Genomic DNA, 27,739 nt, shown 5'->3' with positions numbered 1-27,739 from the left:
ATTTTACCCAAGTTTTTAAAATCAAACAAAAGTTAAAAAACAAAGAATCAGGTAGCAGTGAAAAAAGTAAAGAAGGGACGAGAGCAGGGGACCCCGCCTTATGGAAGCCTCCTGGTCTGGACCCCATACAGTTAGAGGACAATAATGTGGGCTGTACACACGCTTGTGGGCCATGCCAGCAGGACAGTGGGGTCCTGGGGAAAACACCTTCCATGTGACCTCTCACAGAGGTGCCAGGGCACATCAGAATAGTCTTCAGGCTGTGTGACTACAGGAACAGGCAGTTTTCTTTTCCCTAGGTATAAAAGCTTAGACTCTTTGGGATTGGAGCGTTCCACATTTCACACTTTATATTTCCTCATAGGTGGTAAGCTCTACAGTATCAGCCCCTGGGCCTGAACTCTCACCCTCCAAACCAGCAGATGGCTCCCAGGGAGGAGAGGTAGGGAGCACCACTGGTGTATGAGTGCAGAGAGAAAGAGAGAGAGAGAGAGAGAGAGTGTGTGTGTGTGTGTGTGCGTGTGCGTGCGTGTGCGTGCGTGTGTGTGCGTGTGCGTGCGTGTGTGCGCATGTGTTATGTGTGCATTTGTGTATTATATGTGTGCAAGAGAGGAGGTGAGGGCATGCATGTGCATGGGTGTGTGCATGTTGCATGTCTGGGGTGTGTGGGTGTGGTGGGGTACTCTGGCTGGGAATGGAGGCTCGGGCAGCTCAGTGCACTGCCCCATGATGACTCTTTAGAAGTATGTGCAGTGAGTAGGAGAAGAAAGTGCAAGATGGAAACACTTAATGTGTTTGAGTCATAGTAACATTTTAACTTGTATGATCACTCTTGCTCAGGAACTGAGTCAGGGTGGGGCTGACATCATCACCTTCTAGCCAGGTCTCCCTCACAGTATCCTAAGCGATTTCAGAACTTTGAGCTGTCACAAAGTATGAGCTAAGAGCCAGACAGATTTTTTTTTCCCTTCTCCCAGCGTAATGATGGTTTTCTTAACCAAAACTGTGGGGGACATTTGAAGCTACCTCTGGCTGTCTTCATTTGAGTGACGTTGACTGTAATGGCGTCGTTAAGCTTTTAAACCAGCCGGCAGCTTGGAGCAGTGGGGCATGCTGATCTTCATGTGTGTATCTGTGTGTGTTCTTGCTGTCCATAGCTCTCGCGCTGTAGCTCTCTGAGCTCGCTCTCACAGGAAGTGAGCCGGCATTTCCATCAGGTACCTGTGGCTGGTGGCTCCCTCCACGGGGCTGGCTGTGTAGCCCCTGTATGTCCCTTAGAGAGTCTGTCATTCTCTTTACTTTGTCACTAACCCCTTGTGTTAACCAAGCATCGTGTGGGCAAAGATGCAGTTTTCCTTATGAAATGGCCTGGGTTTGTGATGCTGTCTAGATATGCTGTGGTAGACTTGCCTCACAGGGTTCAGAATGCTCAAGGGAGCTCCCTAACTCTGCTCCTTGTGAAGTGGCCTGACCCTACCATGCTATCAACATCTCCTGAAATAGGGCACAACTTGTGAAGAAAAATTTCTCCTTGCTAATGAGGCTTGAGGAAGTCTGTTTGTAGACAGTAGAAATGTGGACGTGATAGCCATCATGTGGCCTAACTAGAGGAGACAAGGGATGCTTTCATCTTGTGTTTTGGAGCCAGGCTGTGTCCAAGCTTTCAATGAAAAGTCTTAGGGGGCATTTCTGACTACCCATGGCTCTAGAGCGGCACAGTGTCCAGGCCTCCTAACTGCTTGACCAGCACTAATGAAGTCTCCATGTCCCGCACTCTCTGTCTGCATGTTGTTCAGATTACTTTGCTGCATGGTGCTTTGACTTTGGCTGTGCCATGACCCATCCAGTAGTGAAAACAACAAGTGTTATCAGAGCTGCCTGTCTGTCTGTCTGTCTCTCTCTCTCTCTCGCCTATTTGGAGCACTAATGGTCCTTTCTGAGGTGTGGCTTGTATCTACTGCTGGGACAGCAGCTGCTGTGACACACTGGCTTGCTGAGGTCCTTCTCTCTGTTTCACAGGCTCCTGGAGACCACTGTCCTGCAGGGGCCACTCCTGGTGGGTCTGTGCCCTTTTACAACCCTGCGCAGTTGGTGCAGGTGAGTGACCTTTCCCTGTGTTCCCACAGCCCCAGCTTGCCTGCTCACTGAGGCTCCTTTGTTCCCTGGTTGTTCATTTGGGGGTTTTGTTTTGTTTTCTTACTTGTTTTTTGTTTGTTTGTTTGTTTGTTTGTTTGTTTGTTTGTTTGAGACAGGGTTTCTCTGTGTAGCCCCAGCAGTCCTAGAACTCACTCTGTAGGTCTCTCACTTGACTTAATCTGCATCCTCTGTTTGTCTCGTAGTCCTCTCACTGCTTTGGGCTCTTCCATTCAGGGCTTTTGTTTTTGTTACTTGCCATGACTAAGGGTTGGCTCCCACTATTGCCAACCTCCCATGCCTGCTCAGGATGCATAGCTTCCCTGAGTTAGCCATACATCACAGGCTCCCCACCCAGTCTTCTCCCTCCTGCCGCCGCCTCCTTCTCTTCTCCTTAAGAGCAGCTCTACCAAGGAGAGCCCTGGTTTGGGATTTTTCATTGTTTCATTCCTGATGAATCCCTCCGTCTGGGTGACTTGGGGCCTCAGCACTTGACTCTTTTTTTTTTTTAAATATTTATTATATATACATATATACACACACACACACACACATATATATATGTATATATATATATATATATATGTGATATATATATGTACACTGTAGCTGTTCAGACACACCAGAAGAGGGCATCAGATCCATTACAGATGGTTGTGAGCCACCATGTGGTTGCTGGGATTTGAACTCAGGACCTCTGGAAGAGCAGTCGGTGCTCTTAACCGCTGAGCCATCTCTCCAGCCCAGCACTTGACTCTTAAAGACCCTTTGGGTTGAGTGTTTGCTGGGTGCAGTTTTCAGATAGGAGTTTTATTCAGATCAGAAGTGCCCACTCCAGGTCTTCCCTCCGTCTCTGAAGACTGGGATGGCATCTTTGCTCAAGGATCTGTACACCCATTCCCCCAATCGTGCTCTTGTGTACCTGTGCCCAGGAGAGGCTGGGATGTGCTGCATAATTTCTCTCCTTCTCTCATCTTTTGGAGAAGTGTAGTCTGGCTTCTGTGGGGGCGGGATCTGTGGAGGGCATGAGCTCTAGGCAAGCATCTTTATTTTGGGGGACAGGGACTTAAACCAGACACTTAAACATGCTAGCAAGTACTCCACAGATTGAGATGCGGCCCTGGGGCAAGCAGCATGTGTGGGCTTGTTGTGTTTGGTTTTGTTTTTAATCAAAGGACAAGCAAGCAAAGTTTATTTATTTAAATTTTTATTTTATGTGTATGGCTATTTTGCTGCATATATAGACATACCATTTGCATACCTAGTGCCTACAGAGACCAAGAGAAGGCATCAGATCTCCTGGAAGTAGAGTTTACAGATGGTTGTGAGTCATCTTGTGGATGCTGGGAATTGAACCCAGGTGATCTAGAGGAGTAGTAATTGTTTGTTTATTTTTCATATATGCCATACAAAGTCTATGGAGTAATAAAATAGTTCTTTGAAGCCAGGAAGAGCCAAAATGAGTTATCTGGGCAGGTATCTTAACATTCTGAGTGTGATGTTCTCAGCCCACTCTAACAGGGACCTTGCCCTCAGCTGTGCTAGACCCAGCCCTGGTTCCTCTCTGTCTAGTCCTCTTGAAGGTCTTGGGATCCTGTGCTAGGCTCTGAGCAGAAGAGGCTGCTGCCAGCGTCTTTGTCCATATTTTCAACTATAAGATCTTATTTTTTTTCGACCTTGTAGTTGAATAGTTCTGACAGATTTCTTGGACTTGATCCCAGTAAGGTTTAGTGAGGGAGGAAGAATATATGCAGTGCTTTCTCGTGGCATGCGGCATCCCTGTGCTTTCAGGAACAGAAAACCATAGGCCACTAACCACCCTTGGACTCAATGAACCCTTAGCGGGCCCAGCTCTGTAGCACTAATTCAGCTCTTGTGACCTTGACAGAATTGGCAGAACAAAAATAAATCATGTCTGCAGTGCTGTGGCCTAGCAAACGCTGAGCAGCAGAAACTTGGCCCCTACAGAAGGTCTTGCACTTGAAGCTAACATCTAAGAGTTTGCCCATTTGTCAGTCATCTGCAGATTTACCCTGTAGACCCATCCTGCTAAACATTCTCTGGGCATGAACACATGTAGGTCATTGCTGTTCCTTTTGTTCCAGGCGTCTGTCACCTCGGGGACTTCAAGGCCAGGAAGGATTGGCCAAAGAAAATATGCGGCACTGAACTAGGATTGCTGCTGGATTCTTACTTGGCACCCTGAGAGGATTCGATAACTGTTCTTCAACAAGAACCAAACTAGCTGCCTCAGGTCCTGCGGATCCCAGATGGGCGTGGCAGCACTCAGAGCCGGTCATACTGTGTGTCTCCCTCCTTGCAGCCTATGTATATGAATTATTGAAAAATCAATTTCAAGGTTTCTTTCAGATGCTGGATAGAATGAATCTAATTCAAAGTCTTTTATGTAAAAGAACGGTGTTTCTTTTTTAGTTACTTTAGACAAATTAAGGTTTGAGTCACTTGAGAAAACCCCTGAAGAGAGGCTAGACAGGGCTTCACTACAGGAGAGCACAGTTCCTTGGAAACCAGGGCCTCTCTCACCTGAGAAATGGTGCAGACCAACCAGGGCCCCTTAGGTTGCTGAGAGAAGAGTGACTACTTGCCTGGAGAGGACTGACTACTGAGCTGCCTGGCCTAAGAGGAGCCCCAAGCTGCAGTGGGCAACTATGCCCTGTCCTGTGAACCAGGGAATACATGCCAGCTCCTCTAAGGGCACCAGATGGCCAAGGCTCACAGACTGGGAGGGAAGTGGTTACAAGGGCATGTCTCTCAGAGAATTCCCAGCCTCACTCCATTTTCTGTGGCCTGATTAGAGCTGGGTGACTTTTACTGCTCAGAGCTTCCGGTCATGGACCAGTCACTGGGCAGAGTTCCAGGGAGCTGACATGCTAAAGCTGCTGATCTGATTAACCAGGTCAAAAACTGGATGCATGCTGCAAAGTCCTGCCCTTCTAGCCAAGGGTTTGTGTGAAGCCTTCTAGCTGACTCATGTCACCTGCAGACAGCACTTAGAGACTTGGTGGTATCTTGGAGTGGCTTACGGTGTCCTAGCAGATACTCTGGAACCTTGCATCTCTACCCCAAAGCCCACCAAGGACCTTGAGCAGCTACTCACTGACTCACCCATATCACTTCAAGGAGCTGCCACCACGTTCAAACTCAGAGCTTTAAGGCTTCACTGACTGTTCCTAAAACTATCCTTACACTCTAAAGAGGAGGGGAAAGAGATTTAAAATATTTATACAAATCAGCAGGTAATTTGGGTAGAAAACATAAATGGTTTGTTATTAAATTTAGAAATTGTAGCACATGGAATTATACAGCCCTTCCTGGTTTTCTGGTTCCCCACATCATCTAGGGAAGGAAGACTCACAGAATGGTTTCCAGAATGTTCCGTAGATGAGTGTACTTGGAGCCTCCTGTTCCTGTCATTAAGAAAGGCCTGTCCCTGGGTCATTAGCAACGTGTTTCCTTGCTGGGACCAGGCAGGACCCTTGCCTCTGGTGCAACCTTGCCCAGGCTCTGTGTTGACTGCCAACCACTTTTGATTCAAGAAGCTTCTTCCCTGGGAGCTGCTATTTTTCCAAAATTCACATTGTTAAATAAAATATTTTGGGCTCTCGAGTAACTTCCTTTGTGGCTTCCTCTGTATTTTGAGGGTCAGGCTAGCAAGATCTTTAAAGTTGGTAGAGCCTTGGGTAGCTATTGGCTGTGACTCCTGGTGTCTGGGTATGGCCTCTCTGCCTGGCAGGGCGGGAGCTCGTGTGGGGGCGTGGCTTCCAGGCACGGGGCTGCGGTCCTCCGGCCGCTGGGAGGCGCTGTGGCAGCGGTATGATCTTGGGCCGGGCGGTTCTCAGGACGACCACAGAGCGGGACCTGGGCCAGGGTGACCACCAACTAGACTGAGCTGGGGCGAACCCGGGGCCGGGGCACCGGGCAGCAGTCGTTGTTCCAGCCGCCACCGTGACTGGGCTAGGCTCGCCAGCGCCGAGCCCGCCTGGATCAGACCTTGGGCGTCCGGCGGCGGGTCTGCGGCCGAACGGAGGGAGCAGGTGAGCCTAGGACGTTGAGCGTGTTGTCCTACTCTACCACGGTTGGGTGGAGGCTGGTCCCGGGTGCTTGACAGACTTATGCAGCTCCGTGAAGTGCAGCCCCGACCCCCAGTGCCTGTTCTCACGAGGTCACTCTTAGGCTTCGGGGAGCTAAGAGATTTTTCTGAGTTTCCTTAGGCATCATCAGTGTGAACTCAAGTCTCCGGCCATGCAGCTACAGGCCCTGATCCAAAAGGACCGCCCCATGCCACAAAGAGAGCCACCCGAGTTTTCATGGCATCCGGCTGGCGGCCTCTGACGTGCATCCTTGACAACAAGAGTTGCTTGTTAATCTCCCAGGGAGGATCCCTTTCCTTATAGGAGGGCCAGGCTGAGTGGGTCAGGGCTGGCCGTGTCCGGACTATGCCGTCCAAGTCCGCTTGCCTGCGTCACACGGAGGCACCTGGGCAGCTAGAAGGCAGAATGCTCCAGGGACAGCTTTCGAACCCCGAAAAGAAGCTCATCCCAACATCAGCCTCCTTACCAGCTGCTGACTCTCAGAGTTCACAGACAAACTCCATGCCTCCTTTAAGCATGCCAGCAAAACCAAGCAACCAGAACCTACAAGCCAAGGCAAACCTCATCACCCCACAGCCACCCATTAGACCCAAGTTGGAGAGAACCCTGTCCCTCGATGACAAGGGCTGGAGAAGGAGGCGTTTCCGGGGTAGTCAGGAGGATCTGACCGTCCAGAATGGGGCCAGTCCCTGCAGGGGTTCCTTGCAGGACTCAGTAGCCCAGTCTCCTGCCTACAGTCGTCCCCTGCCCTGCCTCAGTACATCCTTACAGGAGATACCTAAGCCCCGAAGGGCCACAGGCAGCGAGGGAGGGAGCCCATCCTTGTGGAGTGACTGTCTTTCTGGAATGATCAGCACCTCCTTGGACCTCCTGCACAGAGAGGCTGCCTCAGGTGGGCCCCACTCCAGGCTGGCAAGTTTGCGTGCTACACACACACCGCCAGCTATGGACCTCAACATAGCCTCCAGCTCCCTGAGAACAGCAAACAAGGTTGACCCTGAGCACACGGACTACAAGCTCCGCATGCAGAACAGACTGGTCAGGGCCCACAGCAACCTGGGCCCTAGCAGACCCCGGAGTCCCCTGGCTGGTGACGACCACTCCATTCACTCAGCCAGATCCTCTTTCAGCCTTCTGGCCCCCATCCGCACCAAGGACATCAGGAGCAGGTAGGGCTTCCAGGAGGGAGGGGCAAGGAGCTGTCATCCAGAGGCCTCCATCTAATCAGGCTGAGAGCTAATGGAGCCAGGCACGGTGGCTCGGTGGCTCGTGCTTGTAATCCCAGAGCTTAAAAGGCTGAGGTTGGGTAATCACAAGTTCAAGGCCAGCCTGGGCTATAGTGAACCACCATCTACATAAATAGATAAATGTAAGACTTGGAAATGGAAAATAAGGCAGATCTCCCATCCTCTCTCAGAAATCATGCCTGTCAGGGTTGGGGATTTAGCTCAGTGGTAGAGCGCTTGCCTCGAAAGCACAAAGCCCTGGGTTCGGTCCCCAGCTCCGGAAAAAAAAAGAAAAAAAAAAAAATCATGCCTGTCTCCTTCTGTCTGTATCCTTTCAGAACCTTGTCTTTGGGGCTCAGTGTCACCCACAGACACCATGAACTGTGAAAGTCCCTTGTCTACTTCATTCTTTACATAGGCTCCTATTGCACGTTGCGTCCTGCTGGGCAGCTTGCTGTGTCTCAGTTGGCCCCTTGCTCTCTGTGTGGAGGGTCACAGGTTTCTTTAGCTGTGCTTTTTGAAACCATGGCCCATGAGGGGCACTCAGGAGCTTCTGGTGATACCGGAAGGAGGTCTGGGTGCTATCCTGTCACACTTTGAGCCATAGGTCAGCATTTTATCAGAATGTTTAGACACCACTTAACCCACTCAACCAGGTGACATCCAGGGGCACACTTGCAGGGCCAAGGAACATGCTTGATTAGCTTATCCTATGCCCTTGGAGAGCTTCCACACTGTCCAGAGCACAGGATCCCAGTGTCCGAGATGGGCACTTGCTGATATCCACTGAGACCTCTCACCGGTCACAAACATCCTGAGCCTGTCCAGAAGCTCTGCTTCTTGCTTGGCCTGACACCAGTAATGAACTTGTATGGACTTATGTTGAAAAGAGCCTGGGGGACACCCCAGGATGAGCACTTTCTTGTATGACTTCCCTGTGCTGGCTCCCCTCTCTTGGGGCCACATCCTTCAGGGGGGTCCTAGGACCAGAGCATGGCCTATCCATGCCTGGAGCCTCCTTTCCCAAGCTGCTCCCCTCCTGGGGTCTTGGTGTGGCCTGTAAGGCGTATCCTGCTATAGCTCTCCCACAACCATGTCGCTGGACATGCTGGGGAAGTGAGAGTGGGGAAGGTCTGGAGAGCCCCGTGTTATTTCCAGGAGCCTCCTAAACAGGTGACTATGGACTAGAAGGCTTCATGTGAGAGACTTCGAGTGACTCGAGGATGTCTTGCTCTAGGTCAAAGGACCCTTCCTTTCCTCTGAGAGCGGTGTGGTCTCTTACAGTATGGTTTCTGCCTATATCTCCAGGTGGTCATCTCTAAGCTTCCCAGTCAGTGACTCCAGCCCTGCTAACTGCAGGGCCCTCTTCTGGAGATGTTGGGGTGCTTATATCTGCACAGACAGCTTCCAAAGAGAGCCACATACTGAGGGGCCTCAGGTGGACACATCTTTAGTGGGGCCACCATTCAGTTCCCTTTAGTTGCTGGAGGTAGGCCTCACTCCCAGCGCCCTACCTGTATGCAGCCCTCTATGCCGCACCTTCTCTAAGCCTGGCTCCTCCACAGCCCTGGCATGCTAGCTCCTCGGGTCATTCATTAGTAAACTGGAGGTGTGGATTCTCTGGAGCTCCAGGCGTAGGCAACTGTGAGCTGGGCAATAGTACTGGACATCAGACTAAGGGCCTCTAGGGAAGCAGCAAGCTTTGTTTGCTTTGTTTTTGAGACAAGGTTTCTTTGTAGCCCCTGTGGGTTCAGGAGATCAGGTTCAGAGATTCACCCCCCTCTCCCTAGTGCTGGGACTAAAGGTGTGAGCCGCCACTGCCTGAAGCACTCTTAACCACTGGACCATCGCCCCAGTTCACAGGGGTCTGTTTTTAAAGTTTACTTTACATCCAGATTGATACTTCCCTCCCTAGCCCCTCTCCCTGTTGTCCCCTACCCTTCTCCTCTGAGACAGTGGAGGCTCCCCTGGGTTTTCCCGGACCCTAGCATATCCAGTCTCTTCCAGACAAGGCAGCCCAGCTAGAATATATCCCACATACAGGCAACAGCTTTTGGGATAGCCCCCACACCAATCATCTGGGACCATGTAAAGACCTAGCTGTGTATCTGCTACACGTGTGCAGGGGCCTGGGTCCAGCCCACGTATGTTCTTTGGTTGGTAGTTCCGTTTCTGAGAGCCCCACCCCACCCCCAAGGGTTCAGGTTAGTTCATCCTGTTGGTCTTCCTGTGGAGTTTGTATCCCCCTCGGGGCCCTCAGTCGGGGGTCTTTTTAAAGAGTACTGTTTCTACTACTTTCAAAGCATTGTTTTGTGCAATCCATAGGAAGTGAAAATGAGGAGTGATATTCGTGGACCCCTATTGAATCACAGGGACGGTGAGGGAGGGGCTTCCTTCAGTGTGCCTCATACCTCACAACTGCATCTCGGTCTAGATGAGTGGTTGGCACGTCGCAGCTGTCAGCTCTTTCTGCCTCAGCCTGTAGCCACCCTCTGGGAGAGTGCCTGGTACTGGTGTGGCAAGAAGGGCGGTGGTGTTGACAGCACTTACTGTAGGACACAGATTTGTTTTGTGTGAGTCATGAAATAGTGCTATTGTGTTCCTTTTCAACAATTTGAAAAGTATGAAAACTATTTACTTATCTCGTGGGCATTGGTGTTTCGCCTGCATGTGTGTCTACGTAAGAGTATTAGATCCTCTGGAGCTAGGGTTACAGTGATGAGCCGCTATGTGTGGGTGCTGGGAATTGAACCCAGGACCTCTGGAAGAGCAGCCAGTGCTTTGAACTGCTAAGTCAGCATCTCTCCAACCCTGGTCCGTCTGCCAGCTGCTTTGCAGAAGAGGCCCTGGCTTCCCCTCCAGGGCTCTTGTTCCCAGAGGCCACCAGGTTGCAGTAGCTGACCTACTAAAGAAAAAAGAATTGCACTTAATTGTATATGCATGCACATGCTCATGGGAGTGCATAGTGAGTACGTGTAAGTCAGGACGGTGTGTGGGGGTTGGTTCTTCCACACCATGTGAGGAATCGAACATAGACTGTCAGGTCAATGGTGAGTCATCTCACCAGCCAGACCCTCCATTTACTTTTTTCTTGCGACAAGGTCTCACTATGTAGTCTTGGCTAGCCTGGAACTTGATATGTAGACTAGGCTGGCAAGGAAATCACAGAGATCTGCTTTTAGGATTAAAGGCTTCCATGCCACCTTTACTCAGAAGATCTGGAGTGCCCTTCCTAAACAGGTTGGGAAGAAGCTATGCTCCCTAAGGCTGGGCCCTGGAATTAGCTTTTACCCTGCTGCTGCCCAGTCATGTTCTGTAGCCATCTGGACAAACTGTGTGACTCCCTAATTTGGAGGAAGCAGAGACAGCTTACAAGGATGGACATGGGGCTTTGGGCTGCCAGCTGAAGGACTAGTCTGTGTCTACCCTGTGCTCCATGGTTCCTTCCTAATGATATGGCCCAGGACTTTGCCTTACCAGGTGGGTGTGTAGACCCAACAAGCATCTTAGTGACTTTCATTCATCAGCTTGGAGGTCAAGAAGGTCCTCCCTACGGCAGGACCTGTAAGTCTACCTCCTGATGGCTTAGAGACCTGCATGCACCCTTATGACCGTCTTCCCGTGGGGTTCAGGAACATGGGTTCTGGCTTCAATTGGCTGTTGTTCTCAGAGACTTGATTAGAATCTGGTATTCAGAGGAACATGGTTTTATTCATGCATTCTTTTTTTTTTTTTTTTTTTTTTGGTTCTTTTTTTTCGGAGCTGGGGACCAAACCCAGGGCCTTGTGCTTCCTAGGTAAGCGCTCTACCACTGAGCTAAATCCCCAGCCCCCTTATTCATGCATTCTTAACAGGTTTGGCCAAAAACAGTAAGGAAGGACAGGGTAAGCATTGTGGAGCGTACATTCACCCAGCTGCCCAGAGACAGAAGCAAAGATCTACAGTGGAAGGTTGAGAGCAGCCTGGACACGACAAGACCTTGTTTCTGAAAGAAACAAGAAAAGAAAGAAAGAAGAAAGAAAGAAAGAAAGAAAGAAAGAAAGAAAGAAAGAAAGGAAGGAAGGAAGGAAGAGGAAGGGAGGAAGGAAGGAAGGAAAAGACAAGATATGGCTCAGTTGGTAGCGGGCTTGGCTTAGCATGTGTGAAGCCTTGGTCCCACCTCTAGCATTACCAAAAATAGGAGTCGGGTGGCTAGAGAGATGGCTCAGCAGTTGAGAGCCCTGGCTATTCTGCAGAGGACCTGGGTTTGGTTCCTGGCACCCATATGGTGGCTCACAATCACAACTCCAGTTCTAGGAGGTCAGGCAAAACACATAAATGAAATAGGTTGGTTTTTTGTTTGGCTGTTTGGTTGGTTGGTTTTTGTTTTGTTTTTAATTAGGCCAAAGACACGAAAATCACTTAGGGCTCCTTTCAGCTGGTATTGGAGTGATGCTATGTCTCTGTCCCTTCTGGAGCCCTAGGAAAGGGCAATAACATAGTAAGTGGGGGCAAAGTGAACCCATGGCACAGGCACTGAGGGCTTCCTTTGGAGGTGCGGTAGGAAGTGATGGCTGATGGGAGGTGTGTGGAGTTAAGAGGGAGGAGGATGCCAGCACTGTATTGTCCCCATATCCCAGCTCTCCTTTGTCACCCCAGGACAGCTTCGGTGTGTCTAGGACCCTGTTTTGCACTATGGCACGTGCTGTTCAGGTAGAACTGGTTAGTGGGAGGGCATGAGGACTAGGGGACATTACCTTGGAAGAAATGGGAGAGCACCTGGGCTCCTAGAAGAAAGGCAGCTCCCATGGCCACTGCAGCCGGGCGAGCGGGCGGGCAGGCATGGAAGGGATGGATGTCTTGCTGAAACGAGCCTGCGAGCTCGAGAAGGGGCAAGCAGTGCTTTTGCAGGAACAAATGCAGGAACGAAGGTGACCAAGTGGCGAGCTTCAGCTTCCCTCAGTCGGTTGCAGCTGGCTTAACCCTGAGGCAGAGCCAGGGCAAGCAGGCAGGGAAAAGATAGAGCTTCAGCGGCAAGTGGGGAGCAAGGCAGAGAGCTGCCCTGTGTCAGAGTTCATGAGGAGAGGACAGTGGTAGGGATCTAGAACAGGGACACTGTAGTCTTGTACTGAAATGGCATTTGGGGGAAGTGGCTTCACCGACAGCATTTAGAGGAAGCCACTCTAAATGGGACAGTGTGTGTGTGTTCAGGCAGCAAGCTCACAGGGACTTAAATTCTTTTAGATTCCTTTTATGCACATGTGAGTCCCAGGGCCTCCAGCATCCCCTTCTGGACTCCACAGGCACCAGGCACACATGTGATGCCCACATACATTCAGGCAAACTCTCATACACATAAAATACAAATAAAGCACAACCTCCTGGAACTGGAGCTAGGGATGTTTTGAGGCACCATGTGGGACACAGGAACCAAACTCGGGTCTTGGAAGAGCAGCTAGTGATTTCAGTGCCGAGCCACTCTCCAGCCCTGAGGTTTAGATTTCATTGCCGTAAACACAGCTTGCTGGGCATACAAGCTACCCCGTCGTTCCTCTCCGGAACTTCTGCGTTTCTGTACTGTGGGGATGGAGCTGAGCGATAGGGCAGATTCGGTCTCCAAGGACAGTATCTGTTCAGTATCTCTGTACAGGCCGGCTGGGCAGCCCCTAGAGCACATGGTGCACACATATGTCTTGGGTAGGTCTGAGCTCCACCACACTAAGTTAGGGCTGTATTTCAGCTTGATGGGTGTTGCCTCATTCCGTTGAGACCTGGAGACAGACTGAATTCAGGGGGAGATGGGTGTTAATTGTGTTGTTGTGAGGGTGGTTCTGCACTCTGGCTAAGGAAACCCCAACTGTAGGGGTAACACTGATGGCTGGTATGGTCACGGTTGTCCTCAGGGCCCACGTGGCTTATAGAGCCTGTGGCTTACAGAACTGATACCTTTAGAGAGAGTGGCCCCAAAGGTACCTGCCCTGAGTGAAGGAGCTCCTGGGTCACTCTGGCATCACTGAAGCTGGCTACTCACTTGCTTCTTCTTTTTGTAGGAGCTATCTGGAGGGAAGTCTTCTGGCCAGTGGGGCCCTGCTAGGAGCAGACGAGCTGGCCAGGTACTTCCCAGACCGAAACATGGCTCTTTTCGTGGCTACCTGGAACATGCAGGGCCAGAAGGTGAGAGGGGTCACAGTGAGGTAAGGCAAAGGCAGCTGGGCTCCATGTCCTTGGGGTCCAACCCTGAGGCCCCAGCATAGTTCACTGGTCACAGCAAAGACATAAAGATAGGCAAGTTAGGCTACCTTTGTCTGTGAGTCCTCATGAGGGACCAGGGTTGGGCATGCAGGGTTAGAAGGCTGCTCAGGCCTCCCAGGCAGCACAGACTAAGTACCTGGTGATGGGGGGGACAAATGAACAGTTGTGCTCAAAAAGGGAAGCTGAAGTATCTGACATGTCAAGGTCCCCAGAAGACCAGACCTACAGCTGTGCACACTTCTCTTTAAAAGAATCTGAACCTGAAGTGATTGTGTAGGGCCTTGCTCTTGAACAACTGCCCCCTGATGTGAGAGAGCTCAATGGCCTTGACTGTTTTGTGGTCCTCACTGCAGGAGCTTCCGGCAAGCCTGGATGAGTTTCTGCTTCCCACCGAGGCTGACTACACACAGGACCTGTATGTCATTGGCGTTCAGGAGGGCTGCTCTGACAGGTGAGGCTCCACTCAGCCTCTTCTATTGAATGGAGCCTCCAGCATCCTGTATGGACAGCGCACTGAAGAGAGGGACCTGGGGCCCTTGTAGAACTGAAGCAGTGTGGATCCGATGAGGGACCTCCATGCCTCACTGAGTCATAGATTTCAGGTTTTGTCAGCAATTTTCCCAGGGAGCATAGAGGCAGCAGAGAGGCACTAGGCCATCTCTGTTCTGGTCACACTCTGGCGCCCTGACTGATTTCTCTGGAAAGTGGTTGCACAGCTGTGTGCTCCTCACTGTAGTTTATGGGGTTTCCTGGCCTGTGTGAAGAGAGCATCAGACTGTGTGTGCTGTGGGGAAGGGAGCCTGTCAGAGATGGGGCCCACCCTGCTAGGTCTCTTATAACTCACATGGGTCTGGGTGGGATTGGAGATGTACATGTGCCCTCAGGTTGAGGTCTTGGGCCTGAAGCCAACCTGAAGAGTCTCATGGTGCATGAAGGTGCCTTTGGCCCGGTCATCCTCAGTACAAGATGAAGTGTGGGGTCCCCTGGGAGTGCTTCCAGAGGCTCGGGGCAGCAGATGGGGGAGGGCGGAGCTGAAAGGCCCCATCTAACCTGCCTCCTCCCCACAGGCGGGAATGGGAGACACGCTTGCAGGAGACACTGGGCCCTCAGTATGTACTGCTGTCATCAGCAGCACATGGGGTCCTGTACATGTCCCTGTTTATCCGTAGGGACCTCATCTGGTTCTGCTCAGGTAGGCAATACCACGGGGCTTCTCCCCCCACTTCCTCCTCTCTGTCCCACCTTGTCTCTGTCTCCCTCCCCCTCTCTCATATATGTGCTCGTACTACAGAGCCCATGTGGTTATAGGACGACCTGCAGAGTTAGTCCTTCCATCATGTGGGTTCTACGATCAACTCTGGTCTTGTCCTCAGGCCCTCACCATCTTACTGGCCCTCATCAGGGCTCTAGGTATCTCCATAATCCAGGCTTTATTCACACGTGGACCCTGTCCATGTGGGTCTCCTCACAGCAGCCTGCTCCCTCTCAGGCAAATGTGCACTTTGTGCTTGGGATCCAGCCTTTGAGGTTCCCCTGTCTGAGAACACAACACACAAGCATACCTCGTACAGTTGTGTCTGTGCAGGCCCTGAACCCCGTTCCTTGTCCTGCAGAGGTCGAGTACTCCACAGTAACTACACGCATCGTGTCTCAGATCAAGACCAAAGGGGCCCTGGGCGTCAGCTTCACCTTTTTTGGCACCTCCTTCCTCTTCATCACATCTCACTTCACCTGTAAGTGTTTGCAAGCACAGTCCCGACACTGGCTTGTGAGCCTCTGTCCGCCTGAGGTGCCAGTTCTGGGCTAGTAATGGTGGGTTCTCCCTCAATAGTCTGATACTCAGAACGTCATGTTGTCAACTACCATCCTCTGAGTCAGAGCCCCACAGCAGACAACTGGGTAGGATTTGGGGACAGTCAAGGTATGGGGCAGCTCAAGTGTCTCTTCTGCCTTTGTCCCATAGCTGGAGATGGGAAGGTAGCAGAGCGGCTACTGGACTACAACAGAACCATCCAAGCCCTCGCCTTGCCCCGGAATGTGCCAGACACAAACCCCTACCGCTCTAGTGCAGGTGAGGACTACAGCTGCACAGGACACTCCAGCGAACATGACTGTTCCGTCCCTTGTGCCCAGACAGCTTAGTAGAAACCACTGGAGGGCTTATGAGAATCATGTAGTCCTCGTAACTGAAATAGCCATTGGGTTTGCAGCAGGGCAGATGGGAGCTCACAAGGTCCAGTGGCTTGCCCAGGGCTGTCATTGTTTGTCCATAAGTCCTCTGTAAGACCACTTCCTGGCCCTCACTGAGCTGTGAGAGGCTGATAGCTGGTTAGCCTGCTGTGTGCATCCAAGTGTCCTTTGCACCTGGACTGCACAGCTTCCCAGTCCTCAGCAGTTGTTGACCTTGGCTGCGCCTGTCACTCATCTCCTGGGGGAGCTGTGGTTCTGTTGGGAAGGGGACCCAGACAAAGGAGGCCCTATTACTCGGCCTAGAGCCCATCCATTTGTCAGCAGATCAGAGCAGATGAGGGAGGTCAGTACCAATGTATTCTCCCACATGTGCCCAGGGGATGTCACTACCCGGTTTGATGAGGTCTTCTGGTTTGGGGACTTCAACTTCCGCCTAAGTGGTGGACGAGTGGCTGTGGAGGCCTTCCTGAAGCAGGACCCAGAGGTGGATGTGCTGGCACTCCTGCAACATGACCAGCTCACCCGGGAGATGAAGAAAGGTAAGTGGCCTGGGGAGCAGCACCTCAGACATGGCCGGCCCTCTCTGAACTCTCCTGTGTTGCAGGGTCCATCTTCAAGGGCTTTGAGGAGGCAGAAATTCACTTTCTCCCATCCTACAAGTTTGACATTGGGAAGGACACCTACGACAGCACCTCCAAGCAAAGGACACCCTCCTACACAGTGAGTATGTAACTTCAGCCTGGCCGCAGGACTCCTGCCAATCACAGCTTATGTCAAGCAGTGTAAGACTTACACTCAGCAAACAGCCAGGTTAGCCAGCCTAAGACTTTAGTCCTGAGGCCAGTGACCACGTGCTCACAGCCTACTGGGGGTAGAGGACAGTACTCTGAACGCATTACAGGCCATAGTTGGATTCACACCGAGTCCATTGCCTGGCACTCTGAGAACAAGAGGGAAACAGCTGCACTCTCCCTGGCTTTTCCACCAGACCATGACTCTTTGGTATACAGTGGCTCCTGGGGACCCTGGAACATTCATGAGGTGAAAGGCAGCCCCTTGTTCTCAGAGGGCTGGAAGGGAACAGACAGCATCCACATAGGTCTTTAAATGCCTAACGATCGTACTGTTGAGTGGGGAGGGCTCCCTGACTGAAACAGCTAGACTAGGGCTGCAGGTTACACTGTGCTGCACGGGACACCTACAGCAGAGTGACAGTCTCTGCTTCACCATCTCTTCTGAAGGACCGAGTCCTATACAAAAGCCGTCACAAGGGTGACATCTGTCCCATGAAGTATTCCTCTTGTCCTGGGATCAAGACTTCAGACCACCGTCCTGTGTATGGCTTGTTCCGGGTGAAAGTGAGGCCAGGACGAGACAAGTAAGCCCCTGCTTGCCCCTCAGAGCTGGCTGAAGCTTTGGGGGGTCCCCGCCAGTTCTCAGATGGGGTGTTTTGGGATGGATGACAGGCTTAGGTAAGGAGCGTGCCCATGCTTCATGCAGCCCTAGGCCATTATGGATTTGCTTTCCTCAGAGCTGAGGTCCTAGCAGTTCTCAGGGTATCCATCCCTACAGCCCCCAGGCTACTAACCTTTGTGGTTGCATGAAGAATCGGCTTGGTCTGTGACCTGGTTCCCTAGGGTTGAGCAAGCCTGGGGCAGTAGGTCCAAGGAAGCATCAGCGTCCCCTTCTTTTGGCACTTCCACACCCAGAGTTATGGCTGGGGCTCGAGCAGCCTAAATGGGATGAACTCTAATCTCTGGACAGTGGCCCATTCTCTATGGGGCTCAGCAGGCCTTCAGCGAGTGAAGTCGAGGCCAGCTCTTATTAAAGGTCTTTCCTCCACAGCATCCCGTTAGCTGCCGGCAAGTTTGACCGAGAACTGTACTTGATAGGAATTAAAAGACGAATTTCGAAAGAGATTCAGAGACAAGAAGCACTGAAGAGTCAGAGCTCCAGTGCTGTGTGCACTGTGTCTTGAAGTTACCAGACCAGGACTGGCCAACTGCATCTGAGGGACCAAGGTCACGGCAAAGAGATGGGCTTGTTCGCCAATGCTCCTGTAATGCTGGGTTCTAACCAACCACAGACCCCACCCCTCAGGACTGTCAGTAGTGGGCTGTGGCCAGGACAAGCCTCTTCTATATCATGCTCCCACAGGCACATGGCAGGGGTTTGGTGAGAGGGACGTGTGGACACCAAGCCAGATTCACACCGTGCAGCAGTCCTGACTTCTTGCCCTTGAGCACTACAGTCTTTTCAACCTTTTATTCCTGTTCTCGTGCTAGAGCCCAGGTTCTAGGTCTGTATCCTAATAGCTCCTTTCCTCCAGGGAAAGATCAGACCACCTCTGGTATCTTAGATGCTCAGTGCCTAGAACCTGCCAGGACTAGAATTCTTGGATATTCCCCACAGACATTTTGATAGGCTTTGAGGTTCTGCACCCTGGTCCCAGGCTCCCAACCCACAGTTGAGTAGGGACCTCTCCTCTCTGCAGGCTAAGCCCAGCTCTATCGACTCAGTTCCTAGGAGCTTCGGAGCATTTGCTTTTGTGTTGCTCGTCTCAGGAAAGCAGGCACTGGAATTGTGTTGCTAGGCAGCACTTTGCTGGGTCTCACTCCTTGAAGAAAGCTTAGGTCTCATCCTTCCTTACCCCATCTTACCCCATCCCTCAGAGACATAGCCTTGAATGTACAGACACCTAAGGGCATCCACTCTAGTCTTCTAAATTATTTATTTTTCCATATTTATATTTTTCAATAAATAAGGATATATTCAACTGTAAACTCTTTCTGACCAAAGACTGAACCTTGTAAGCAGTCTGCATGCATCTCAGGGCCTCAGACACCCCAGGGTTTTAAAAAAGCATAGAAGTCAAAGGCAGCAAATTTGGTCTCAGCTGTCAGCTGCGACTCAGTCCCATCTCAGGTCCCTCTGTGTGTTGCCCCTGCTCACAGCCAGAAGCAGCAACAGCTGGAAAGTGACGACTTGGGTCCAACGAGCCACAGTGAAATAAGCCAACAAATGAGATGGAACTCACCAGCACCAGCTTTTAGAATGTGGATGTCAGCAGAGCCAAGTGGCCTGCTTCAGTAACCACTCAGATGAATGTCAATCCAATCAGCGAACTGCATGTTCCCCTGGGAAGGCTGAGAGTAGTGGAGCGGACTAAACTATTCCTGGCTGGAATAAGGTTTGCTGTGGCAATTCCAGACAGTTTTCTCTGTAGCTCTGGCTGTCCTGGAACCCTCTCTGTAGACTAGGCTGGCCTCAAATTCAGAGAACCACTTGCATCTGCCTCCGGAGTGCTGGGATTAAAGGCGTGCACCACCACCGTGACCCAGCAGTTTGGTACCTTGGAAAGTCCTAGAAATTCCCAGTTTGGCCTGAGATCAAGATTGAAAGTCTTGGAGTAGAGGGCAAAGTGCAGCCATAACAACTTACATTTAGAGGGCATTTCAGTTTCGAAAGCTAAGCATTTAAGCCATTGCAGATCAAGTGGGAAATCTAAAAACTAGGCTTTGTAAGTAATTATGAGATACAACTGGCATGGTAACTCATACTTAGAAGACCAGTAATTGAGGCCAGCCTTGTCTCTATATTGAGTTATGGGCCAGCTAGGGCTAAGTAGACCCTATCTCAAAAAGCAAAGGGGTGGAAGACTGAAATACCTTCAGGCTTGTTAAAAAACTTAAGCTTTAGAAATGAGAAGGCCAGGTGTGGTGGCACTTGCCTATAATCCTAGCACTTGGGAAGCAGAGGCAGGAGGGTCTGTGGGTTGGAGACGAGCGTCTCCTGGTAAGTCTCAGCCAGTCAGGGCTATACTGTACTGAGGTCCTATTTGAAGGGAAAACAGTGAGTACAACGATCCATGCCTGTGTTCCTAACCGTGGGGAGGCCCTGTGTGCTTTCAGATTGCAGTGTTGTCTTCCTAGAACCCAGAGACCTCTGATCTTCCCCAGCTTCCTTGCTCCAGAATGTCTAGCGGCCAGACAACACCTGCTTTGGCAGACACTCAGGGAAAACACATGTTAGATGAAGAACAAGCCACTTGGTGTTTGAGAGACACAAAGGTGCAGTGGCAACAGTAACTTTCATTCAAGTTTCCAGAGCTTCCCTGTTGGCACTGTTCACAGAGCTAGCTATTCTTATGCAGTGTCCACACCAACAGTAACATGCACAGAAGCACTCTGCAGCCTGCCCTGGAGGGCTCTACCGGAACAGCCGGTATGTTCTGGGCAGGCGCCCATCTCTGCTGGACAGCGCTGCCTGGATGTGTTCATACGTGGGCAGGTCAGTCAAATCACCCAGAGCGGCCACAGCAGGCTTGCCTCGGAGCATCTTGGAAGCAACCCTCTTGATATCTTCCGGCTTCACATTGCCTACAACAGAGAGTAAGAGGCAGTGAGAGCAAGAGCAGAGTTTCCATCTCCATCTCAAACTGTGTGTGCACTCAGGCAGAAGAGCCCTGGTCTACGTCACTCCCACCACTGGGGTGTGGGTGAGGGCTCTGGGGGACTGACCCAGGTAAGTCAGTCGAAGGGCAAAGCAAGTTTCCATTAAGTGGGCAACTACAGTGGCTTAAAATTATTTTCAAGAGGAGTAACACACGAGCGCAGACAATCAAAGTGATGCACACTCAGAGCTAAATAGGAAGGTACAGAGTTTAAGGCCAGCCTGAGCTGTGAGTCGGTCTATGAGACTCAAAAACAACCCAACACTGGAGGGCATAGCCACCCATCAGGAGGCTCGTGTTTAGACAGAGTGAGTGAGTTGTCATAAGTTCACTTTATTTTCTAGTCTGAAGAAAAAAAACCTGGATTCCTTCCCTCAGTATTCGCTGGCTGGCAGGCAGGCAGGCAGGCAGGCAGACAGACGCGTGCACACATACACATATACACAGGCACATGCACACACACACACACACAGTGAGCATGGCCTTCAGAAGGAATACCAGAAATCCATCCCCTAGACCCCAACAAGGTCAGCACTTTCTAGAGATGAGGGACATTTCTCATGAGGGACAGGGCCATCACGTGGCTTCCAAAGCCCAGGCAGGTGGACTGAGCTGTCTTCAGAAGATAGGTGACAGTACCCAAGCTGCCCCCGCCTAAATTTCTGTTCCAAGCTTCAGACCCAATTCAGATTAAACAGAAACCAGGAGAGACACTGCCAGAGCCACAGGGCAAAACCTGTAACGAGCTCCATTATTCCAGCCCAGCGGCACTGTCCTACTACCACCACCTCCTTCCCAAGGCTGAAGGCCTATTAGTACAGGATGGAGCTGGGAAAGGACTCTGGGGAAGCCCGGGGTGTGGTGTGGCAGACAACAGGAGACCCATCTGTCATCTGCATCTCAAATGAGCCCAAGCCAGGCTTTCGGGCATACTCAGGGCGTACTCACGAATGAGTGTGCACAGCTCATGGGGCAGCTTTCTTGAATGTGTAGCCAACACCTGCCTCCCCACATCCTCAAAGATCACAGGCCTGGACTCCAAGTTCATCATGAGCATGGACATCAGCTGTGTCTTGGCCCGCTCCAGCTCCACCTGAGGACCAAACACCGTCAGTCACCTCTACAGCTGGCTCAAGCAGGCAGAGGGGCTGGCCAAACATGGCCCAGTAAAAAGGCCTCCCAGTGCCCAAAGATGAGCAGAGTGGAGGGGGTGACCCTGTCTGGTCTCCAGTCTGGCACACCCAAGCATGGGAGGAACTACACTGGAAAAGCCATTATCACACCTGAGAGACACATGTCCCATCTCTGCTGCCTGTCTGAATCACAGCAGCATGCATCAGGAAGCCACACCTGGTTGCACAGGAAACCAGAGGTGGTTGATTCTGGTGCTCGGAGTCCTAAACATAGGACCCAAGCCACCATCGCCTAGTGCTACCAAGGAGGCAGCAAAATCTATGGTTGAGCCTCTGGCCAGGTATGAACTTCAAATACGGCACTGAAAAATCAGGACCAAATGGGGACAGACCAAGCTGGGTGTGCAGGTGCTTGCCTGTGAGGCAAGCATGCAGGATGCAGGGGACTAGAGGACTCCAAGTTTGAGGCCAGCCTGGCCATCATATGTTTGTCTTAACACGAGTTATTTATGACCTAATCAATTTCAGGCAAATACTTAATAGTGTATACTAATCTGACTTTAGTGGAAAGCATTTTACCAAGGTATTAGTGGAAACACAGAGCATTAATTTTGGCAATGCTGGGGGTGGAACCCAGGGTCTTAAGCAGACCTAGTAAGCTCCCTACCACTGAGACCAAACCTTGGTCTCTTTTAAGACAGTCTTACACATTACTTCAGGCTGGCCTCGAACTCATCACCTCCTCCCTCCGCTCCCTGAGAGCTGCGAGCACAGGCATATACGTGCAGTAATGAGCTGCGAGCACAGGCATGCACGTGCAGTAATGAGAGCTGCGAGCGCAGGCATGCACGTGCAGTAATGAGAGCTGAGAGCACAGGCATGCACGTGCAGTAATGAGAGCTGCGAGCGCAGGCATGCACGTGCATGTGCAGTAATGAGCTGCGAGCGCAGGCATGCACGTGCAGTAATGAGAGCTGCGAGCACAGGCATGCACGTGCAGTAATGAGAGCTGCGAGCGCAAGCATGCAGTGCAGTAATGAGAGCTGCGAGCGCAGGCATGCAGTGCAGTAATGAGAGCTGCGAGCGCAGGCATGCACGTGCAGTAATGAGCTGCGAGCGCAGGCATGCACGTGCATGTGCAGTAATGAGCTGCGAGCGCAGGCATGCACGTGCAGTAATGAGAGCTGCGAGTGCAGGCATGCACGTGCAGTAATGAGAGCTGCGAGCGCAGGCATGCACGTGCAGTAATGAGAGCTGCGAGCACAGGCATGCACGTGCAGTAATTGCTGCTTAGCAGTGGTTTTCATTTTTAGGCAGGTTTTTATTTTTTCAATAATGTTATCTTTTCTCCTTAAAAAGACAGTGTGTGGGGTTGGGGATTTAGCTCAGCGGTAGAGCGCTTGCCTAAGAAGCGCAAGGCCCTGGGTTCGGTCCCCAGCTCCGAAAAAAAGAACCCAAAAAAAAAAAAAAAGACAGTGTGTGGTATGTGGTCACTGAAGAAAACTTGCAGAAAGACAAAATTCATGTCTGAGCAAATCACCTGGTCTTTACAAGCTCTGGCCCAGGAAGTGGCAAAATTTCTAAATATTAACCAAAAGACAGGCAGGCAGGCAGCGGTGGTGTACTTCTTTAATCCAGTATTTGGGACGCTAATCAGGTAGTTCTGAGTTCAAGGCCAGCCTGGTCTACAGAGCAAGTTCCAGGACAGCCAGGGCTACACAGAGAAACTACTTCTCTCAAAAGAAAAAAAAAAAAATCAACAAAAACTTAGCTTCCAACACAAAATGGGCCAAGAAAAACCTTGCATTTGTCTGTCTTATACAAATGGCCATTCTGTAGGAACTTAGAGAAGAACACTAGGACACTATCCTTGGGACACACTCGGAGGCTCCACAGTGAGCAGCTCAGCCTGTGACTCCTACACCTGTGGGACACAGCTACATCAGGTGCAAGGGATGCCCCAGTCCTTACCAAATCCACCGTTCGGCCCATCAAAATAAACTCCTTTGTGATGATTTCTACCATTTCTCGAACCTACAAAAGATATGAGACGAGGGCGTGAGCTGAAGCCCTGGCCTGCTGACCCTCACACACGCCCTGCTCCCCCATCCGGAGCTCCGGTACAACTGTAGAGTGCGCACTGGAGTGCTGTCCTCACCTGTCGAGGGTCTGCGCTGGCATGGATGCACAGGAGGCCTGTGTCTTCATAGCTGTGGTGGTAGGAGGTTGCATTATACATCCAGTGGTGCCTGTGGGGGACACACGGGTTGTGGTGAAGGTGACAGCCCAGCTGGAAGGTGTCAGCACGGTCCATGCTCTCAGCAGCCTAGTACCCACCGATTGAGCACGTTGAGGTAGAGCCTGGAGAACATGCCTTTGCCAGGCCCTCCGGCCGAGAAGGAGCCCCCGCCTCCCATCATCATATTCAACACAGCAAAGGGGATGAAATCCTCCTCCTATGGAGTGCAGAGGCATCAGTCAGTCCGCCACAGCTGCTTGGCCCCACTAGTGTACCCCACCACACCTGGGCTCACCAGGAAGGAGCAGCTCTCTAGCCCCACCATGATATGTGTGAGCTCTGGAATCGGGGTGGGGCCAAGGCTGACATTTGACATGTCTCTCTCCACCTAGAACCAACCAGACACATCAATAAGGCCAGCAAACTTCTAGTATGAAAACAGCCACACTCAACCAGACACCAGGTGACCTCAGCCCTGTCACCTCTTGCTTTGAACATGGGATGTGTTCATACTGCTAAGTGCTGGATTGTACACTAAGAAGTATAAACATGTTCATCAAAGCACATACCCAGAGAATACATGGCACAAGTCCTGAGAGTTTTCCTGCCCAGTTACCTTGATGATCCCCCCCGTGTACTGTGCCACTGAGCTGTCAACATCCACAGCTCCCGGAGCTCCCCAGGCAGGCTGCACTCCCAGGAGGTACTTTCTGGCACATTCGACCAGGTGCTCATGCTCCACGCCCACTCCAGCAAGCACCATGCGGTCGGGGGTGTAGTAGTTCTTCAGGTAGGAATGCAGCACTTCTCGGTCAATCTTCCCTATGTTCTCTACAGGACAAAACCGGTGCAGGCCCACCGTGTTCTCCCTAAAAGCAGCCTGAGGCAGGCAGAAGGAGAACAAACCCAAGTGAGAAAAAAAAAATCATGTCCTCTGAGGCAGGACTCCCCAACATGGCCTACAACACATCAGCAGCAAAAGGCTGGGCATTATCTGGAGTTTGGCTCCATTTCTGTGTTTCTAGAAGCAGCAAGTTTTACCTCAGAAAGAAAAATTGAAAAAACACATAGAAGAGCCAAACAGACGCAAATGGTAAAGACTGTGATAACCTATGTGAGAACAGTTCCACTGCAGGGATGGCAGGCTCAGAAGAATACAGCTCTGAGAGGTGCCACTCGTGCCTGCCATCTTAGCACTCAGGAAGCTAAGGTCATGAATTTAAGACCAAATCTGAACCAAACAGCAACTATCTCAAAAAACCAACAACAAAAACAAAAAACCCACAAAGCTAAGTCTGTTCTGTAAACCTCACCACCCGCGGGGCCAACAGCAGGGAGAGAGGCACATGTGGCCTCCTATGTTACTTCATGAATCATCTCGGTGAGCAGTGGCTCTGGGTCAGGTCTCATGTTCAGGTCCTCAAGTTCAAACTGAACAGCCATCCTCGTCATCTCAATTTCCTCATCTGCAAAAGTCCAGACAAGGATTGGGTCTGAACCAGCAAGGAAGAGGACAGCACTGACCCTGAGAGCAGCTGAGCCTGGCCAGGTGCTAGAGTCATCTCCTGGGGAAAGCCCTGGAGTGCCTGCAAGGGAGTGTCAGATCAAAGTTAGGGACCACAGCCTCTTGCTCTGTCCTGCAGACCTCTGGACCCGCTCCAAGCTCAGCTGCCTCACCTGCTGTCTGTTCCAAAACACACCTGTGAGGACACAAGGTGGATGTGGCAACATTTAGGAAACAGACACCACTGGAGTCAGGGTTCCATTCCTCAGCTGGAGACACCCGGTCAAGCTGCTGTGAAACTGATCAAAGAGCAGCTGGCAGGGACCAGCTGCTATTCCCTCCTGGGTCCACCTAATAGGAATCCAAGTCCTGCCACTCACAAAGCTTGGAAAATAAAGGAGACCACTCAAGAGAAACTTGTGTAGGCATGCAACTCCTGTTTAGACATGGGATGAGGGATATTTCTGAACAGAATTCTAGTAAACCCTTTAAAGTTTCTTCTACATATATGAAAGCATGAAGCATTATGTACAATTGTAAGGGTCTGCTTAAGCAGTGGCACTCTCAGTGTCTGGCACACGAGTGCCCAGCTCTAACAGTGCCCTCCACCCACACCCGACAGTTACAGCCCTTCCAAAGCTCCTCCTAACCACCTAGCCAGAGCCAAACCTGTCAGGCGGGGGTGCAGAACCACATCAGCCAGCAGGCCCACCACAGTGTCCAAGCCTTTGCTGTCAGCAGACACAGCATACATGGTGGTGTCTCTGGAAGGAAATAAACCACAATAGCAGGTGCTAGGTTCACACCAGATAACAACTCAGGGAGCGAGGCTCTGCAAGCCAGCAAAGACTCTACCACTGCCTCTTCCTTGGGTGTGAAGGCCTTATAGGAGCCAGAACTGCCCACAGGGAAGTTTCCCATAAGACACTGTGGAACCAGATGAAGCTGGCTATCCTCCCTTCAGAGGAAGTCTCTTACTGCAGGCTTCCTAAGTCTGGACAAATGATCAGCTGCTGTAAATGAAGACTGGTTTCATGCAGAGACACGCCCAGCTTCAGATAGCTGTTAGCCGCCTACTCGTCTAGCTTAGCATTCCTCACAGGTAAAGGCCTGAACAATAGGTTCAAAGATGTCAGAGAAGAAACTAATAAGGTATGCTTTCTGTCCCTGGCACTCCATCAGGCATGCTGTTAATTTTTAGAAAAGACTCTAACCAAGGATGAGGAATACATTAACACATGGACACAAAATACCTCGAGGTCTGGCAGTCACAGATACCACCATGTTTTTCCAGGGTAAGCAGAATTTCATCTTTGCTGTCAAATCGAGCGGTAGACTATAAAAATTATAAGGTTTAAGTAAGTAACCCAAAATCCAAAAAGTATTAAGTTTACGTTTGCTTTCAAACACACAAAATCATGTCCTAAGTCTTTCGTGAGCATCTTCATATCCAAACCATTAACTAATACAAGCTCTTAAAAAGAAAACTGAAAACTTATAAAAATTACAAATTAGATACTGACCGAAAATGCCAATTTTTCCAGAAAATGAGCAATTCCACTAAGATATTTCGCTTCATATCGTGATCCTGAATTAATAAGAACTGGTAACAGAAAGAAAATTGACAGGTTCAGCCAGATTTTCAAAACATTTAGTCAACAGAAAGTTTTCAAAACCACAGCCAGTAGGACTTACTTCCTAAGGTACAGAACTGTCCAAACTTATTTTGAGATGCCACACGAAGCCCATTGTCCAGAGTGGTGACTTTGGTTTCAAACTTTTCCTGTCCATCAACTGTAGCAAAAATAGGCTTGGGCACTCCGGGCAAGGGAGAAGAGAGAGGGATGTTGGGGTAGGTGGCGCCACTGCTGAACCGTCTGTGTGCAGGAGAACCGAACCTACAGCAAAGCAACCAAAAATAGCTATTTATTCGTATCTTATGTGTTTGAGTGTCTGCCTGCACAGATGAAGGCTCATCACACAGGTATGCCTGGTGTCCATGGAGGTCAGAAGAGGGCTTTGGATCGCTGGGAAGTGGAATTACGGACGGTTGTGAGGCACCATGTGGGTGCTGGTAACCAAACCCAGGGGAAACAATCAGTAGGCTTAACTGCTGCGCCAGCCATCTCTCCAGCCCCGATCTTTGGATCTTCATTGCCCACTCGGAACGGTAGGCTGTGTGAGAAACCAGTTCCTGGGCATATGGGTCTGGGCTAGCCCGGCCCCTCAGAGCTTTGCCTTGGTCTGGAAGGCTCCAGCCGAGTGACTCTGCCGACCCCTTCAACCAGGTTCCAGTCCCCGGCTCGTTCTCCAGGCCCACGGCGCCTGTGCTCTGCTCCAGGGCCCATCCTCCTCTTCCAGTTCCCCCCGTTACCTACTTCCCCCGTCCTCCCCTCCTCGCACCGAGAGACGCGTTTTGACTCACTTGGGCCGCGCGCACAGCGCCGCAGAACCCCGAAGTAGCCGCGCAGCCGCCCACACTGCCGTCGCCATCGCGCCGCCGCGCTTCTGCGGTCAC

General features: G+C 51.1%; 3 protein-coding genes across 16 annotated transcripts in view; 2 read left to right on the top strand and 1 right to left on the bottom strand.

Annotated features, from left to right (window-relative positions):
- Window positions 1-5,764, top strand: part of Sec16a (SEC16 homolog A, endoplasmic reticulum export factor) — a 35,147-nt gene extending 29,383 nt beyond the window's left edge. For 7 of the 11 annotated variants that reach the window (XM_039104081.2, XM_006233666.5, XM_006233662.5 and 4 more), the window contains 4 exons: window positions 365-442; window positions 1,158-1,217; window positions 2,020-2,097; window positions 4,239-5,764. In XM_039104081.2, the coding sequence (XP_038960009.1) occupies window positions 365-442; window positions 1,158-1,217; window positions 2,020-2,097; window positions 4,239-4,307 (285 nt within the window). In that variant the 3' untranslated portion in view covers window positions 4,308-5,764. The remainder of the gene's footprint in view (window positions 1-364; window positions 443-1,157; window positions 1,218-2,019; window positions 2,098-4,238) is intronic. The other 4 variants (XM_063282952.1, XM_063282953.1, XM_063282954.1 and 1 more) reach the window with 1 other exon arrangement.
- A 236-nt stretch (window positions 5,765-6,000) lies between these two features.
- Inpp5e (inositol polyphosphate-5-phosphatase E) lies at window positions 6,001-18,675 on the top strand. Of its 2 annotated transcripts, XM_006233667.5 has the most exons (11): window positions 6,050-6,188; window positions 6,366-7,414; window positions 13,501-13,624; window positions 14,056-14,153; window positions 14,770-14,894; window positions 15,316-15,435; window positions 15,666-15,773; window positions 16,270-16,431; window positions 16,497-16,612; window positions 17,134-17,270; window positions 17,738-18,675. In XM_006233667.5, the coding sequence occupies exons 2-11, from the start codon at window positions 6,591-6,593 to the stop codon at window positions 17,868-17,870; spliced, it is 1,947 nt and encodes a 648-aa protein (XP_006233729.1). In that variant the 5' UTR covers window positions 6,050-6,188; window positions 6,366-6,590; the 3' UTR covers window positions 17,871-18,675. The 2 variants fall into 2 exon arrangements, with proteins under 2 accessions (NP_446084.1, XP_006233729.1); NM_053632.1 differs by having other exon boundaries at window positions 6,001-7,414.
- Pmpca (peptidase, mitochondrial processing subunit alpha) lies at window positions 18,607-27,720 on the bottom strand. 3 transcript variants are annotated; one of them, XM_039104724.2, is made up of 13 exons: window positions 27,460-27,630; window positions 26,917-27,119; window positions 26,745-26,824; window positions 26,475-26,557; window positions 25,891-25,985; window positions 25,083-25,183; window positions 24,334-24,597; window positions 24,013-24,105; window positions 23,816-23,934; window positions 23,637-23,727; window positions 23,450-23,512; window positions 21,294-21,438; window positions 18,607-20,271 (listed from the first exon to the last, which is right to left on the bottom strand). In XM_039104724.2, exons 1-13 carry the CDS (start codon window positions 27,567-27,569, stop codon window positions 20,102-20,104), a joined length of 1,617 nt encoding a protein of 538 aa, XP_038960652.1. In that variant the 5' UTR covers window positions 27,570-27,630; the 3' UTR covers window positions 18,607-20,101. The 3 variants fall into 3 exon arrangements, with proteins under 3 accessions (XP_038960652.1, XP_063139541.1, NP_001003673.1); NM_001003673.1 differs by lacking the exon at window positions 27,460-27,630 and adding an exon at window positions 27,647-27,720 and having other exon boundaries at window positions 19,923-20,271; XM_063283471.1 differs by lacking the exons at window positions 26,917-27,119; window positions 27,460-27,630 and having other exon boundaries at window positions 25,891-25,983; window positions 26,745-26,800.
- Between the last annotated feature and the right edge of the window lie 19 nt (window positions 27,721-27,739).

The sequence above is a fragment of the Rattus norvegicus genome, chromosome 3 (genome assembly GCF_036323735.1).
Source record: "Rattus norvegicus strain BN/NHsdMcwi chromosome 3, GRCr8, whole genome shotgun sequence".
Lineage (NCBI taxonomy): Eukaryota > Metazoa > Chordata > Mammalia > Rodentia > Muridae > Rattus > Rattus norvegicus.
The sequence above is the reverse complement of the archived record's forward strand: the minus strand, read 5'-3'. Positions and strand labels throughout refer to the sequence as shown.

What these genes read in the sequence shown, in the direction of transcription:
- Inpp5e (NM_053632.1), top strand. Translation starts at nt 6,591, where the DNA reads ATGCCGTCCAAGTCCGCTTGCCTGCGTCACACGGAGGCACCTGGGCAG. An exon ending in CAGGAGGGCTGCTCTGACAG is followed by an intron (nt 14,154 to 14,769) that starts GTGAGGCTCCAC and finishes TCCTCCCCACAG; the next exon opens with GCGGGAATGGGAGACACGCT. An exon ending in GTGAGGCCAGGACGAGACAA is followed by an intron (nt 17,271 to 17,737) that starts GTAAGCCCCTGC and finishes TTTCCTCCACAG; the next exon opens with CATCCCGTTAGCTGCCGGCA.
- Pmpca (XM_039104724.2), bottom strand. Translation starts at nt 27,569, where the DNA reads ATGGGCCCTGGAGCAGAGCACAGGCGCCGTGGGCCTGGAGAACGAGCC. An exon ending in ACACGGGGGGGATCATCAAG is followed by an intron (nt 24,106 to 24,333) that starts GTAACTGGGCAG and finishes GGTTGGTTCTAG; the next exon opens with GTGGAGAGAGACATGTCAAA. An exon ending in TAGAGAGCTGCTCCTTCCTG is followed by an intron (nt 23,935 to 24,012) that starts GTGAGCCCAGGT and finishes TGCACTCCATAG; the next exon opens with GAGGAGGATTTCATCCCCTT.